This window comes from Strongylocentrotus purpuratus, unplaced genomic scaffold (genome assembly GCF_000002235.5).
Source record: "Strongylocentrotus purpuratus isolate Spur 01 unplaced genomic scaffold, Spur_5.0 spur5_scaffold_15, whole genome shotgun sequence".
Lineage (NCBI taxonomy): Eukaryota > Metazoa > Echinodermata > Echinoidea > Camarodonta > Strongylocentrotidae > Strongylocentrotus > Strongylocentrotus purpuratus.
Genome location: NW_022145600.1, coordinates 32,726,862 through 32,744,507, shown reverse-complemented (window position 1 = coordinate 32,744,507; position 17,646 = coordinate 32,726,862). Strand labels below are relative to the sequence as shown.

Genomic DNA, 17,646 nt, shown 5'->3' with positions numbered 1-17,646 from the left:
CATGAAGCAGGATTAGAAGTGAAATAATCAAAATAAAAAAGCAGGAATATATAAGTCTTTGTGAGCACATGCATGCATAGAATAAATAAAGCATAGGAAAGAAGACCAAGAACCAGAATTGAGCTAAAATGTTCAAGCTTTGAAGCAAAAAAGCCACAAAAATTAAAGATATTTCAAAAATTGTCAAGATGTAAATATTTGTAAAATATTTATATCATCTCAGTGGTGATTTTTGAGACTACTAGCAGGCTCCAATCAGAAGGTAGAAACTAAAAATATATAACTTGACTGCTGGAGAAATATACATATTTTGTTGTCTTGTTTTTTAAACATCAAGTGTTATTAGTGAGGTATAGCAGCAACTATATCTTTTTCAATGGAAATGCAAATAACAAACAGATGTGCTTTTGAGATAATGCTCTTTTATGGTTACTTAATAAGAGTTTCAAAAGGCAAAGCCATGGATTCGAAATAATTACAAAGTTTACACATATAATCTTTTATATAATATTGAATTTTGATGCTGTTACTGTCTTAGTTCATTTGGCTATCAGCAGAAAAAAGCAAAAGCACTTACCAACAGATTTCTGTTAAAGGAAACCAAAACCTTCATACTAAGTTACTTTTATTGTAAAGTTTAAGATATTTGTAAAATATCAGTGAAAATTTGAACAAAATCGGGCAAGGAATAAGGAAGTAAGAGCTTTTTGAAATGACTAGTCACTAGAGGGCGGTATTCAATTTGATGACATCATCTGTGAACAACTCTCCATGCCTTTTGTACATCAAATTTCATGTTTTTCCTCCTTTCTTGTGATTGAGATAATGTATTCCCCCAAAAGCAAGATATAGAATGCAAAATGATATTCTACTTCACATGTAATGAAGTCGGATCAGGAACACAAATAAATACGAAGAAAACAAAAAAATTGTGAAATTTTATGTACAAAAGGCATGGAGAGTTGTTCACAGATGATGTCATCAAATTGAATACCGCCCTCTAGTGACTAGTCATTTCAAAAAGCTCTTACTTCCTTATTCCTTGCCCGATTTTGTTCAAATTGTCACTTATTTTATTCAAATCTTTTAAACTTTACAATAAAAGTAACTTAGTATGAAGGTTTTGGTTTCCTTTAACTTTATGGCCTTTACCAAATGTGCGAATCAAAAAATGTTCTAACTCACAAACAGATTTTTAGTAAAATTAAATTCCACTACAGTCAAAAATAATATCACTTTACTAGTATATATTTTGATTTTTATTGTTGTTAAGAGTTGTAAGTACTTCACAGTAGAAAAGTAATGTGTGCAGCTTTTATAAAGTGATAGGCTATTGGGAAGTGTCAAACAGTGCATGAAAACTGTTATGTCAACTCCAGTCTATAGCGTTAGTTTAATGAATATGATTAAGTTGAAATGGACAGATCTAAAACTTTTATACCAAGGCTGTGAAAAATGTCATGATCTGTATGCATGAAAATACTGTATGTGATATATTGCACAGCATATAAAGGGCAAATGAGTGAATAAGACAAATACTGCATTCTGAGAATGATGTACATGTATGTTGAATCAAAGAAAAAATATCAACAAAGACAAGAAACTTGTGATGAGCATTATTTCTTATCTCTTTTGAAAAGGCTGACAAAAGAATCTAGTAGAGCATCACTAGAGAAAAAAAACATGAATGCTAACTAAAGTCTACATTATTCACATCCTTGCACTGTGCATACCAAGTTCTAAACTGTACTACAAAATAAGAAACTAGACCTAAATTGAACATTCCATAATATTAATTTGAAATATAAATCTCCTTTTATTGCTAAAAAATGTAGCAGAATAAAAAGGGGAAAGTTTACATATACAGCTAAACATGCGACAAGCTACATATTTTATATCAAAGTATATGTACAGGCTACTCTATCAGATTCTACAAATTTTAAAGACCTGCTCTAAATAGATGCACATGCAAAAATCTATGATGTCTTCAACTTACACAGGTGGGTCAAGTTTTGGTGACCTGGCAAGGAATGAAATTTAGAAACAAACAAGTGAAATATTTGCATATATAGGTTTGCTTTGGAAAACAGTCAGTTTTTGCAATTTGGTGAATATTGGATCGTTGGATTTAAAAGGCAATATTATTTGTTAATTTGGAGGAAATAATGACATTTCACATTTTTACACCTCACGTTATGAAGCTTCATTCATTCAGATGCAGATGCATACAATCCTCATACCCGTTTTGTCACTCAAAATTTAACAGTCATGCAAATTTCTGACGTGTTTTTCGATCATTCATCGTCAAAAAGACAAAACCTGAAAAACAAAAAAAATTCCCCAAATAAGTGCAAAACCAGAATTACAAAAAATATCAATAATAACAATCTTAAAAGTGTAGAATAACCACTTTCCTGTCCAAAGTAGAAAGTGAACAAAAACAAAAAAAAACACAAGTTCTCTCCAAAAATTATACAACATACCAAAGCTTCAAAATTAATCAAAATAGACAAGGGATAGCCACAACAAAATAATTTTGAAAGAAAAAATATCACAAGGACCCAGTTCCACTTCATCGTAAAAACTATTCATTTGGAAAAGAAACACAATTTACCCAGATGATACAAGCTCATCGGTTGGACTAGCGCTGTGTAAAAATCAAATATAGAAAATCATGATAACATCGTATCAGAGCAACAGGGACATGAAATCTGAATAAATCGGAATTATCATTATTATTAATGCCCTTCAGGCTCCCAACAGACGATATGATAATGTCGAAATGTCGAAACAAGGAAGTAAAAAAAAAAGGAAAAATACAGGCCCCATAACACTTCTACAGCATACTCAAGTTTAAAGTTGAATTAAAAATATCAAAAAGGAAACAAAGAAACAGCCACAAGATAATTTTGAAGGAAAAATATCACAAGGACCCAGTTCCATTTAATCATAAAAACTGTTAATTTAGAAAAGAAACAAACTTTACCCAGATGATACAAGCTCATCAGTTGGACTGAATCAAAAGTAGAAAAGAAACAGCCACAGGAGAATTTTGAAGGAGAAATATCATAAGGACCCAGTTTCACTTAATCATAACATCTGTTAATCCCGAAAAGAAACATAATTTACCCAGATGATACAAGCTCACCAGTTGGACTGAATCAAAAATAGATGAGAGACAGCCACAAACAAAATATTTTTGAAGGAGAAATACCATAAGGATCCAGTTTCATTTAATCATAAAATCTGTTAATTCTGAAAAGAAATATATTTTACCCAGAAAATACCAACACATCGGTTGGACTGAATACAGAAATAGATGAGGGACAGCAGCAACAAGATAATTTTGAAAAATATCACAAGGACCCAGTTCTACTTAATTGTAAAAACTATTAATTTGAAAAAAATACATAATTTACCCAGATGATACAAGCTCATCAGTTGGACCGAATTAAAAATAGACAAGAGACAGCCAAAAACAAGATGATTTTGAAGGAAAAATATTACAAAGACCCATACCACTTAATCGTAAAAATTATTCATTTGGAAAGAAACGCAATTTACCCAGATGATACGGGCTCATCAGTTGGACTAGTGCTGCATAAAAAATTAAACATGGAAATCATGGTAAGATAATGTAGAATGGTTAAGGAACAAGATGACATTTTAGAGCCAAGAAAGTGTTAACTCTTATACTTTACACAAAGAGTTAATGCCCTTTTGGCTCTCAACAGATATGGACTGAAATAAAGTCATGCACAGAATGAACAGAGTACAATATATATACAAGTGTTATAATATAAAATGTTAAATTATAACATTATAAATATTAGCTGAGGATTATACGAGAGGTGCTTTGATGATCATGGCAAAAACAAAATTAAGGTTTTTTCTTTCTTCCTTGAAAGAAGAGGTTTTTACATGTACAAAATAAAAGCTATGAACCAATTGAGTATGAAATATTACACAACGAATGTCCGTTCTCAGCAAACATCGTCATCTCATGTCAAGATATCTAACTAATCAACTAAATTTCTACCATGAATCATACATCAAGGAGATAAGCCGACATGTGATCCAGCGACATCTGCTCGGGTTTTATTTCATCAAAGATATATGGTCATTGGTCAGGGTTAGGGTTGCAATTGGGCTTTTAGGTTACTGATAGGGTTAGGGTTAGTGTTGATACAGGGTAATGTTATATGAGTTTGTTTAGCATTAGAAACTGACCAAGGAGATGATGTCACAGGAGCATGTTTCCTATAACCATCAAGGCACCTCATATTTAGGTCATTTAAAATTGTTAAGGGTGTAGCAAGAATTAAAAGGAAAGGGGGAGGGGTGGAATTGGGGATAAATACAGTGAAGGATAACCGCAACCCATGAACCATGTTCTGTGTGTGTGTGGGGGGGGGGGGGGGGGGGGGGGGAGGGAGGGAGAGAAACAACTTACACCTCGTTGGCAGTGTTGGCCATGCGTATAATAGAAGCTATGGAAGGGGAGCTCGACCCTTCGCCCGATCCTTGGGCGGAAGCAGATGACCTATTCCTAGATCATCGTGTAGGGGGAGAATATATAACAGCAAACAAGGATGAAGTATGAACAAGTTAGAATGAACAATAACAAAGTTATACAAAGAGAAATATTACTAACAAACACAAAATACTATATAAATTTGATGCAAAAGATTAGATATACAGACACCAAAAACTAGCATAAATTGTTCAATATTAGAGCAAGCAACTTTCTAAGCTGTTAATTGTTGTTAACATCAAACAGTCATGAATGTCTAGGCTTCACCTATTTCAAATGAGAACTAAACTTTGTTTTTAAGAAAGCTGCGGATTAGATATGTTTTCTTTCAGAAGTCAACTAGCATAGGGGAAAATAAAATATGAATATATAAACAGCACATTTCTGGAGATATTTCAGTTTTCTAATATACTTTTTTTCAGAGAAAGCAGATTAAGCTCTACACTATTAGTTATTAACACACATTTGCAACTTCTCATGTTTTAAGGACACTGCATTGATAAACATACAGATGTTTATTTGTTGTCATTTCCTTTTTAAGAGATTACAGATGCATTTGAACTCAAAATTTGAAAAGTGTCATCCTATCAACGAATAAGACCAAAAACATTCCATTCATACAATCATAAACAACACAACATTTTGGAATACATGCAAGATAGCATTAAACAATGTTAATTCACAAATATTTATTGACTAAAATATAGAAGATAGAAGAAATGGTCAAACACACATGCTGAAACCAATATCATTTAAAAATTCTCCTTAAATGTAGCTCTACATTAATGTTACTACCTCAAACTAACACAAAAACATGCATACTATACAAATACACACAGGATGTTCATTATTTGCTTTATATCTAGCCATATATAAACCTATCTCAATGCCTAATAGATCAGCTTTGATCCTACCTTTCTTCAGTAGTAGTCGGTGTTGCTGTCTTTCTGCCACTAGCCGCGCTCATGGAACTCGAGGCTCGAGAGAAGTCTTCGTCGTGCACAATGTTCTTCAGTATCCGCTCCAGATGAGGTGAATGGTCGGTTATTTCACCCTGCTCAAAAGCACTACAAATATAATCATACAATGCAGTTTAGGGAGAATTTGGCCCTGTTGTACAAAATTCAAGTTCAAATGTGGAACATAAGAGAAGCTCATTTTCCAAGCAAAATCTCACTGAAGATTTTGTTTTTAAAGACCATTTTAAAATATTGTTCAGTGAATTATAAATTAAATGGATTAATATTATTGGGTTATCATAATATATGTTCTCATCAGAAATTCAATTTGAGTAGGCCTCCTGAAATTCAAATAATTTGAATTAACAATGAAGGTCATATATTTTATTTTTAAAGAGCATTATATTTAAGAATGTTTACAAATAAGCCTCTGTAGTTCAAGAGTTACACTTCTATTTCTATTCTGACAAAATGTATCAGTTGCAAAGGGCATACTTACACTCTCAATCTCATGAGCTTGAAATAAACAGTGAGTTCACCGCTTGATCTGAGATCCTTCTGAAGTTTGGTCATATCCACAAGCTGGTGACGAACCTGGTAAGTAAAAAAAAAAGTAGCATTTACTGACCAAAAAATCATAATCAAGATGAAAAAGAATGAATTCAACATACTAAAAGCCCCTCTAAAATTCCCCAAAATTTAATGGCAAAATTTCACTTAAATTTTTTTCATAATGAAATTTTGCCATCAAATTTTTGGGACTCCCAACACATTAGAGGGGCTTTTAAAAGTTAGCAGTTTGGAAAAAGAAAAATTATGTATTTGCACAAAAAAGTGGTTTATAAGATCTAACAATTATTACTATTGATATGTTTGTCTTTAAATTTGATGTAAAAACTCACCTGGAGAGCTATAACTTGTTTGTAGAGGAGTGGGACGTGCGTCTTGGTGAACTCGGCAGTGGCCTTGCTGACCTCCGCAGCCTCCTTGGTCCGACCTGCGTCTGCATGACATTCAATGAGGGCTATCATAAGCTGGGCTCGCCACTCGTAGTCCTTGTCTTCAATATCATCCAGCGCCTTGACGACGTGATGGAGACTGACGGAGAGGTACTGTCGGAAGTTGAGCTTCAGGAACGGTCGACAGAACTGCCAGTAGAGGACTGAAGCATTGTAGACAAGGAAATGGTACCTGAGGGAGGGGGGACAACAAATTTCAATTGTTTTTTACTCTCTAATTCACTTACGAACCCCTTCCCATGTATGATGACTGCACATGTTCACATTTGAAAATGGTAAACAATAGCTGGTCCTAATTAAGGCATAAAGTTTAAAGTTGATGGTATTCCCAATTTTACATTTCAAACAATGATATTTGTGTATGTCTTCATTATTTGAACACATTAACCCACAAACTATGAATTCATAATTCCCTGTAAACATCTACACAATCCAAAATTACACTGCATTTACTGACTCATGGCTACTAATAAATCAGATACCATACCTTGGATTTTCTTTAGCAAAGTTGATTGCCTTTTGGATGTAAACCACCGCCTTTTCAAGCTGGGCCTGTAAAAGAATACAAAAATATACAAAATATGAAATCAACATGAAATTCTTCATTGCTAAAATTTGCAATAGTCTTTACAATTAAATGTGGAAAAATGAATACAAATATAAATAATGATAATCACTGTCCAGCAATTCATCAAATAATTATGATAAAACCGCCCTAAGCCATTCAGAAATATTAGTGCTTCCTGTTCATAAATCTTGTAACACTGCTAAAAATTACTTGGCCTTTACTTCATCTTCCCAAAACATTGAATAATGTTTCAATTTAACACCTGTGGCATTTATTTTTAATTGATAGCTTTATCTTACAAATGTCAAACTTTACCTTTAATAAATCACTCATATGCCCCCCCCCCCCATTTTCTTCTAGCTTTCTTTCCCATTTCTCCTTGTCTTTCATTTTATTTTATTCATTTTTGTTTTCTTGACGGGGCTGCCAAGTACCATACCTGTTCTAATGACTAATTTACTAATGCACAGTACTAAAATTGGTATAAAATGTCAAATTTTCTGGTATGATCACAATCTAAATGTACAAGTACAATGACCCCCAGATCAAGCAAACTCACAGAGTCATTAGCTGATGAAGGTGCTAACAGCTGAGCATGGCATAGGTAGGCTCTACACAGAAATTGGTTGGACGGTGGAGTTTTCATGAAGAACATTTTGAGGCACTCCTTGGTGATGTGTGGCAGATCATTCTGGAATAGGAAAAATAAAAAAACAAGCGTTTATTATCTAGTCAACAATCAAATACATTCCAAGTATAAATGTCAAAGATTATAATGGTCAATGTTTCAATAATCAGGGCATCATATTGTAAAGCCGTCACAAGTACAAGTTTGCAGAACTTCACTGGCTTCCCATTGAAACAAGTGGTAATTAGCATTTCAATGAGATGTCAGAAAACTTGTAGTTATGACATTTAATAAGTGAAATGGCACCTAGGATATTTTTTCGGCTATTTCAATTAAATATTCCTCTGATTTACTAACATAAATTATGAATAATTGAGAGCCATTTATTTTCATGTGGCTTCCATATTTCATCTAATCACTGGAATAAATTGAACGAATTATTTATGTGACTGATAACAAGTCTGAAGCATCTTTAAGTAATACACAAGAACAATATTGATTCCTAAAATTCCTAATATATACTATAAGAATATATTTCAACTTCCTGATTTAAGAACTACAGTTTGGAATTAACCTTATAATTATATGAGTTATATAGGCCTAGATCTATAATAATTCTATTTCAGGTCAGTCAAATCTGTTTCTTGTAAACACCTACCTTAAGCGCCAGTTCTGCACACAGCACATAGAGATCTTGGTTGAATGGCAGAGGGCCATCTGGATTTGGTTTAGAGTCAGCAGCACTCTTCAACAGGTCATACGCTTGATGAAGGAAAGATCCCTTTCCTTGCACTAGATGATATGGATAATGGAACAGAGAACATTTCATAGTAAGACATGATTCACACTATGTTTGCAGAGCGGGGTCATCTTAAAGCGAAATTGATTTCCTTTTTCATTTTTTTATTCACGAATCATCATGTAGGTCTAGGTTTATTCATGATAGGGATGTTACAAAAAAATTAAATCTCATAATTCAAGCTCTTGCTTTATGCCATTAGACAGAGCTTGATAAGATCTTTTATTTGATGCCTCATTCATCGTAATAGCCCCAGTAATAAGAAAGTCATGCCAATATTAAACGCCCGGAAATCATGTATTTAATTGCTTTGTTTTCCTTTGTTATTAAACCAAAAGTTGTGATCTCAAATGTGACCGAAAGATTCTATTTCATTACATAAAATCGCCCCAAAATGTATGTAAATACATGAAAACCGCTAATCGGGCCGTCATTTTTGCATGACATTTTCACATTCCTCATCCAAAAAAACATATTTCTCATCGATAGATTTTGCTGAAATTTCACCAAAAGCAAATTCACATGTTAACCAATCATCCTAGATACTTTTTTTTCAAATCCTGCAGGTGGGATCAGGGTACAGAATGGCACTAAACACGGCTCTTGTGAAACAGTGCAGCAAAACAAACTGCCGAAAACATAAATCATAAAAAGTTTAGTATGAAATGAAAGATAACAATGTCATTCTTCTCATCCAATAGAAATCATGAAACTTAAATCTAATCAGCCCATCAAAAGATCACATTTACGTAGGCTATCAAAATTGGTCTCCAATAGGTCTAGTACATAACAGCCCCATGGCAGAAACCTTCATGGCGAAGGCACACACATTGTAACATATGGTGGTGTGACCAAAGTTCGCGCGTGACCAAAGTTCGCGTACTAACACTAAAAGCGCTTATAACAGGAGAACGATACGCGATGCCTGTGTGGGACAACAAAATCTTTGAGCACCGTCGAAAACTCCAAAAGTCAAAATGCGACATAAAAATGAGAATAAGCTAGCTTTTTCACGCTTTTTATCATAAGACATTGTGTTTTTTTTATATGAAAATCAGTTTATTAGAGGGATTGACTCCGAAAAATAATGATAAAATTCCAATTTCTTACGCAAAAAACGGAACCTGCGCGCCTGCTTCCACCGTATCTGTGTTTGTGAATTACAATGAATCTATGGGTTTCGTAAGAATACAATTTAAAAGGGAAAAGTGGAGAGACAAAGAGAGAAAAGAGCGAGAACTCATGTATGGCTGACATATAAAAAGGAGACACATGATAAGCTTTTTAAACAAATAAATGACATGCAGATAGGGACTATATTGTCATCAACACATAAACATTGAAAAATATTGTCTTTTATTTGAAAAATTTAACAAGGTATTTTTTTCGGGCAAAATTTCAATGATAGAGAGAATTATTTATCTTTTTCAAAGTTTCAATATAAAGTTCGGCTTCTGATCGAAGCTATGTTCCTTTTTTGAATGTTTAAATAGACTATGTAACGCCCATCACAAGAGGGCAGTAAATATCATGCGCGAACTTAGGTCACACTTTTTGACAGACGCCGGTAGTGGTAAGCCTTCCGATATTTTCGTCTTATCATTGGTTTGAAGTAAATACAGCCTTGGAATGTCATTTTAATCTGATTATATGATCAATTACGAATCTTATGACGTATGTGATATATGTTGATCTGGATATTTTGTAATGTGCAAGAAAAGAAAAATATCCCCGAACTTTGGTCACCCCTTCATACCTATTCATGATCATGTCCACATATGGGCTGGCATTATTGTCTGATAATTACGAATAGTCTAGGTCTAAGTTAGTCTAGACTAGAGCCAGAGGTCTACGATTTATTTTAATAGATTCTAGATCTAATAGGCTAGATCTAGAGTCTAATAGATCTAACATTAAAAGGGTTTATACTCAACTCTTGAGTCAAGGACTAGATCTTTCAGAATCAATATGAATTTAGCCAATATGGGTTTATAATATAGTATACATCCCCGCCTCCTACAGACGATACCCACGATACGCCCCAGGCCCCGTCGGCGATCAAATTTGAACTGACCCAGTCCCATATGCTGGATATTGTGGCAGTGCGGACACGTCAAATAACAAACATAAATCAACCCCTTCTAAAGTTATCGTGCATCAAGCCATAGACATAACACTAAGCACTCATAACTTACCTCCAAATTGTTGAGTAGCTGCCAGTAGTTGTCTTATGTTACTATCCATTTTGACAGTAAAAGATGAAGACTTTGCATAATTTCGGTACTCTAGGCAACCTTGGCAACAGAAATTGTTTAATACCCACAATGCATGAAAAATGTACCAGGTACGTGCGTTTCGTGCGTGCATGCACCGCGTACCGTACGCGTAGTGCATTTCGTATGTGTTTTCATCGGAGCGCTAGCGCAGCAGAATTAGCCGTGCGCGCGCGCAGGAAATTGTGTTAGGTATTTTTTACTCTTTGCTACTGCCTAGCCTGCAAGTATTTTCGTTCACTAAATCAGTAAATGCATGAGGTGGCTTACGACTCAACGCAAACAATATTTCTCCCTGTCATATGGTTGGTGATTCTGTCAAGTAAAGAAGGGTAATATTGTAAAAATGTCATCATTTGGACCTCCTCCTAAGAAGAAAGGCACTAGTTCAAACAGCAGGGGTACCAATCAAGCAGGCGATGGAAAACGTACGGGGAGTTCCGGGGGAGCTGTCGGTTCTGGAGCCGCTAGACCGTCTCAAAGGCTAAATCCCAAGACAGTTGATCCAGTGAGTATCAAAAATCATTTTTTTCCTTGTAAAGCCTGACTTTTTTTTAAACAGTTAAATTAGGGAATGATACTGATAAAATGATAATGCAGATGTGTGAGAGCAACAAAAAAAAGTAGGGGGATAAATGTGCTGAATAATCTAGACTAATTCTTCTTCTTCCGAGAAAAGTGCTGCTTCTTCAAGGCCTTGAAGATTGCGCAATGTGTATTAAAATTCAAACTGTTATTGAAATATTGTTAATATTTATATCATAATACTACCGGTAACTATTACTAAATACTAAGCTGTGTTCATGCTATGATGTTACCTCTGCGAGGACCCACATGTCAGATGTGTGATTTAAACCAGCATGATGGGGTTGTGTGTCTGGAGCCTGGTCCTGGACGCTTTTTAACAAAAATAAAAGCCATCTTCTTGCCTTAGGATTTAACGAAATGTATACATTTGAGAGACTCTCTCCCAACTGTCTCCCAACTCGGGGATTTAACTTAAAAAAAGAACAACATCTACAACAAGGCAATTTTTCTCTGCCAAAGTCTTGCCTCTCTTGCCTCTCTTGCCTCTCTGAGGTCAGGAGCCTGTTGGTTAAGGTAGACAGGCTCAAGCCTCAAGGAGAAATTTTTAATGAGGAACATACAAATCATATTTTGATTTTGAGCTGAGGTATAATCCCTATGCAGCAAATGTAAATAAAGTAAATAGGTATCCCAAATGGACCACCAAAAATGCTTGACAAAACTCTCTGATATTGGAGACAGTCTCCCAATGAGGCAATAGGTGTTCTCCCATATTAGACATGCACCTCAGTACCGATAAAGGAGATATATCTGTGATGGTTGGTGCTGTTTGAATGTTAAAGGGAAAAGTGAGACAGAGCATTATTTTTGCTGAACGTCCAGACACACTACCCCCATCATACCACATTCATGACATTGACAATACCCTTGGGTCTTAAGTCGCTCAGCCCATAAGACAAGGCAGGTGTAAGACCAAAATGTATTCTAGAAATAGAACCACATAAATGAATAACATAACCTCTATGAATTCCGATAAATCATTGGCTAAATATTATTTTTTCTTTTTCCTCTCTTTCTTTTCATTTTTTTGTTTTTGTTGTAAACGTCAGTTCACAAACCAGAAAAAGTCCAAGTCCGCATTTGAGACAGTGTATGTGAGTGGAGGTGTACCTTGCAGGTATGATTTTGAAGCTTTTTATTTGAACAAATTAATGTGTATTTTCTTTTAAATTACTTTATTTAAGAACTGTTCAACTTCAACTCTATTTTGTTACAAAAAAGAACATTCAAGAAATTAAAGTACATTCTACAAAAATTGGTAATTCCATGCTCAAGAATAGAGAATGTCTAATGTATCTAGTTATAACATCTTGTTCAAACTGGTGTAATTTATCTTTAAAATATATGATTCTTCTGAAAAGATTTTGTAAAGAAAATTGGACTCAAGGATAATTTATATTAGTGTGTCAAATTGAAATTTAAAAAGTTTTCTTCCTTCCTTATTTGTTTGACAAAGAGTAGTCACAAAAATTATACACATATTTATTTGTAATTGTTACACCTGAACATTATTGTTTATATATATATATATATATATATATGACTTTTGTGCTTTCTTTTTTTGAATGTGTAATGTGTATGTTTCTACAGGCTTGTACATGGTTCAGTGAAGCACAAGCTTCAATGGGAGAGTAATCCAGAAGACATTCCCTATGATCCAGTGCTACTTACACTAGCAGAGGTGAGTTGTCTTTCTTTCTTTAGGAGGGGGAGGGAGGGGTAGAGATCTTCAATATTGTGCCAAGGGTCAAGGGAAAACAGCTTGCACTTTTGATAATGTGTTATTTTGATTAGCTACCCACTGCTAGAGCAATAATTCATTGAGTTCAGAATTAAACTAGCTGAACTGACATAAATGGATCCGGGTTAAATTTATGTCAGTAAAGCTTAAAAAAAAGAAATGTCATCTTGGCTCACAGTTCAAAATTTGCTTATTTTCTGCCTGCTAAATGTTGAATTTTCTATAACTTGAAAAGTAGATTTTGAATATAAGGATCAAGTAAAGATTGATCCTGCAATATATATACAATGCAACCACTATTCTAGATAATCAATTTCTTTTTCACAGAGAATGTTCTTTTTTCTTTAAAGTTCTATAAATGACATAGTTCTCTCTGAATATGTTCATATCATGAGTAGATAGCATGATGTGTGTATTATTTGATGATTTCCAAAGGTCCTATCCAGTAAATACAAGGATAAGGAATACAGGTTCTAAGTAACAATCTACCATTAATTCATTCCCTCTGTAATTCAGATACAGAAGTATTTAGTAAAGGCAGCATTGCCTTGAGAATGGAAAGATAAATTAAATTTCAATGTCTTTACAAGTAGATGCACTACTGCCATATCTAGAATTACATGTATAAGAGCATTTTGTTTTATTCACCACTTTTCAAAAACTGAATAATGCTGTAGCATACCATGCATGTCATGAACATTGTATGAACAAAAATATACACTGAAATTATGTAGTTCCATCCGACTGGATTCAGTGGCAAACCATCTCCGCTTAGATTACAGTTGTTAATTTGTTTTAACAAATAAACTTGCTTGAACATTATCACAATATCCATGCTACTTACATTCCCAATCTTTCAATTTTTATGCCTCCGCCACCGAAGGTGGTGCCGGAGGCATCATGTTTTCGGGTTGTCCGTCCGTACGTCCGTCCCATTTGACCGTTATCACAATATCTCAAGAACCATTTAAGATTTAAACTCAAGACTCGGGAATAGTATTTATCACCATAGGAAGACGATCTGATTAGATTTTGGAGCCCGTATGTCAAAGGTCAAGGGTCACAGAGGTCAACTTATGAAATTCCATACATTGAGATTGTTATCATGATATCTCAAGAACCACTGGAGATTTAAACTTCAAACTTAGTGATAGTGTGTATCACTATAGGAAAACAATCTGATTACATTTTGGAGCACGTAGGTCAAAGGTCAAGGGTCATAGAGGTCAACTTATGAAATTCCATACATTGAGATTGTTATCATGATATCTCAAGAACCACTGGAGATGTAAAAACTTCAAATTTAAGGATAGTATGTATCACCATAGGAAGACAATCTGAGTAGATTTTGGAGCACATAGGTCAAAGGTCAAGGGTCACAGAGGTCAACTTATGAAATTCCATACATTGAGATTGTTATCATGATATCTAGAGAACCACTGGAGATTTAAACTCCAAACTTGTTTAAATTGCTCTATGGCGGAGGCATCATTTTCGACTGCGCGCAGTCAAAATTCCATCTAGTTTTGTTATTTATTTCTGCTCCTTGCAGGGTTTGAAGGAATTTAAGCATCCGTACCAGTTTGTGGCTCAGCAGGGCTTCAAAGAATTACTCCAAATTGAAGGTGCACATGTCAAGGCTGTACCACTTCTCACAAGGCTCATTCCACCCCTGCGTGCGGCATTGGTGAGTCCTATTTTTGTGTTGTTCTCTCCAACAATCTCCATCTCTCTCCCTCTCTCTCTATCTCTCTTTCTCTCTATCTCTATCTCTCTCAATACACTCATAATTTCAACAAAATATGATTTTGAGCTCATCTTCTTTAGATATTAAACAATTTTTTCAGAAAATATAGATTCGTCTTTATAGGATCAACACTTCAATATTGTTTTCATTATTCTGCAAAGGAGATACAATTCAGATCAGATTCAGATTAATTTTATTGGTCCATTTGGAAATTTATTATAATTGTATTATTATACAGTAGGCTTGCAGGTGCACCATGTGAGAGAGAGGGAGGATTGAGGAGTCCTGAAAAGGACTCTCGGTAATCTTTCTTGAGGATGTGTAGTCCTGAAAAGGACTGTTGGTGTAATCTTGAAAAAGACTGTTGGTTATCTTTCTTAGCTTATAGTTCTAAGGAGAACTATATTATTATTGTTATATCTTCAGTAGATATCAACATTTGTACAATTGTTTCTTTTGTTATTATTATTATTATTATTTATAGGGTTCAGGCAATGAATCTGTGTACCTAGGAGCAGTGATTGCATTAGTTGACCTTAGCGGTGCAGTTGGTCCACATCTCAACTCACATCTCAAGTCAGTGCTTGCCTATGTAAGTAATCATTCCTTGTTTCTAAAAGAAATCAGTGTCAAGCTTTAAATCCCATCTGTACTGGTTTACAGGAGGGATTGGATCACCCTGTAAGGTCACTGACAGGTGGTTACCTCATCAAATAAGCTCTCACTTAACATTAGAAAAAGAGGATCACAGGGGACCAATGGTCACCGATTAGGCATTGTTTGCTATATAGAGGCACAAGTAGCTATAAGTAGTGCAGTGGGGCTTTAAAGAAAAATCATATTCTGTAAGCACTTTAGAAAAGCTTCTCCATTGCAAGTGTTGCTGAGATGAGAAAGTAGAGTATAATCGTGTCTGTCTTGAATAAAGACAGCTTCACTGTTCACATGACTTCTACTATTTATTAAAGCTTGAAACATCAATTAGGTTAACCATACACATGTTATGGTAGCCAAGGGAACTTTTAATCTGTTTACGTTTCAAATATTGGTGAGTCATTCATAAACGTGCTGAGGCCAAAATACTTGTTATATTAATTTTTGAAAAAAATGGAGAAAAACAAATTCCCATAGGTGATCATATGAAGGTGTCGATTTGAACTGAATGATGCTGAACATTAAAGATACAATCATTAATTATAAACTGTTTGAATATGTGTTTAGCTGTGCATCTATCACGCAACACCCCTAATGTGATAGCATACTTATTTATGCATATACAGTGTATGGTGGTGCCGCAAGTAAGAAAACAGCATACACTCTCTGAAAATACTTTGTGTAAACTTGACACGTGTGTTGTTATGTACAGTTGTGATATGAAAATATCATGTCCATGTTATAATTTTTCTTTCCTGCTTTAATCCTGCAGTTATCAAAACACCAGAATGATAAGAAGTTCAGGGACCAGATTTACTCAGCTCTTCAAGAAATTGAACAGAATTGTGGAAGGGTAAATAAAACTCTTGAATTCATTTTGTTTTCCATTTTTTTGTTTCATTTAAAAAAAATAGTTTTAGGGAAGCAGTGATATTTGTGAATAGCTGCAATCTTTGTTCTGCTATCAAAATGAAGAACATTGGGTTTGCAATACCTACCAGTATTTGAATTTCAACATCTTATGGAATTGTAGCGTTAGTGGACATTGTTCGATTTGATAAACCCCATTAATCCTTCTGTTTTGGGTAATTGAGAGGTATTAGTCACACCACTAAAAAGCAACTCTAAACGGACAGATTATTCACCATTGAGGATAATTTATTATCTTGTTTGGTCTGTTGTCAGTCTCATTGATGGGATTGGGGTACAGTATACATGTATTAACATTAAAATAGATACCACTTAGAACGTTCAATGATTTAGCCAGCATTAATTCATTTCATGAAAGAGAAACCTAACCAAGTTTTCCATGGGTGATTGCATCCTGCTTCATTTTTTTTTCTTCACGCTATCCATTTAAATGAATCTACAATTCTTTTATCCATTCTTGACTTCTCTTTTCTTAATTCTGCTACAGGAGAGTGTCCCTATCATCAAGTCCAAGATTCCAACATACACATCAATAACCTGAAAGGATCCAACCCAGTCATGTGAACATAGATCTATGAAGATTCCGTCCATACAAGCAAATTACCTGAGGCAATAGGTTGCATGCTGGTATTTTTAGAACTTGTAAATACAGTTCTATTTCTCTATGTGTCAGAGTTTAATCTTGATTCTGTATGTATTGTTATTATTATTATTATTGAAATGTGATGAAATAGACCATCACAATTTCAGAGGTGATACACACTTGAACTCTCAAAAAATATGATTTGTTTGTTGTTGTTTTTTGTGTTTTTTGTGTGGGGGGGGGGGGGATAAAGCTGTAGTCCAGTGTTTCTAATAATGATACCTATAACTTATGATGAAGGTAGGCCCCACTACATGTATTTAAAGCTTACAGTAAAACATATTTAATGACTGTTGTGCATGAATCCGTTTGAAAAAACATATGAGAAGTATTTAGTTTTAAAGATCATCATCTACAAGTTTGAATAAAATATATATATATGCTCTTTTATGTGATTGCCAAATACACCTTGGGAAAACATGTATACCAAAACTATCAACAAATTTATTTATGTTGGATATCATTGGATATTTTCTTCTGTTGGTTATTCTTTTCCTAAACACTTTTAGTCCACAAAGTTCCATTGCCTTCAAGAATGGAGTCCGTGTTTGAGAGGTAGAGAG

General features: G+C 34.5%; 2 protein-coding genes across 2 annotated transcripts in view; one reads left to right on the top strand and one right to left on the bottom strand.

The window, feature by feature from the left end:
* The window catches only part of LOC763857 (cilia- and flagella-associated protein 46), a 64,824-nt gene extending 53,991 nt beyond the window's left edge, over positions 1 to 10,833 (bottom strand). The window contains exons 1-11 of the mRNA XM_030986077.1: positions 10,703 to 10,833; positions 8,367 to 8,500; positions 7,640 to 7,771; positions 7,000 to 7,064; positions 6,396 to 6,684; positions 5,993 to 6,087; positions 5,449 to 5,601; positions 4,454 to 4,549; positions 3,565 to 3,597; positions 2,615 to 2,647; positions 1,997 to 2,020 (exon numbers count right to left, since the gene is read on the bottom strand). Coding sequence (XP_030841937.1) covers positions 1,997 to 2,020; positions 2,615 to 2,647; positions 3,565 to 3,597; positions 4,454 to 4,549; positions 5,449 to 5,601; positions 5,993 to 6,087; positions 6,396 to 6,684; positions 7,000 to 7,064; positions 7,640 to 7,771; positions 8,367 to 8,500; positions 10,703 to 10,751 — 1,103 coding nt within the window. The 5' untranslated portion in view covers positions 10,752 to 10,833. The remainder of the gene's footprint in view (positions 1 to 1,996; positions 2,021 to 2,614; positions 2,648 to 3,564; positions 3,598 to 4,453; positions 4,550 to 5,448; positions 5,602 to 5,992; positions 6,088 to 6,395; positions 6,685 to 6,999; positions 7,065 to 7,639; positions 7,772 to 8,366; positions 8,501 to 10,702) is intronic.
* A 146-nt stretch (positions 10,834 to 10,979) lies between these two features.
* On the top strand, positions 10,980 to 17,401 carry LOC582155 (PACRG-like protein). Its single transcript, XM_030986241.1, has 7 exons — positions 10,980 to 11,288; positions 12,418 to 12,485; positions 12,959 to 13,049; positions 14,662 to 14,796; positions 15,341 to 15,448; positions 16,283 to 16,363; positions 16,928 to 17,401. Exons 1-7 carry the CDS (start codon positions 11,127 to 11,129, stop codon positions 16,979 to 16,981), a joined length of 699 nt encoding a protein of 232 aa, XP_030842101.1. The 5' UTR covers positions 10,980 to 11,126; the 3' UTR covers positions 16,982 to 17,401.
* The last annotated feature ends 245 nt before the right edge of the window (positions 17,402 to 17,646 follow it).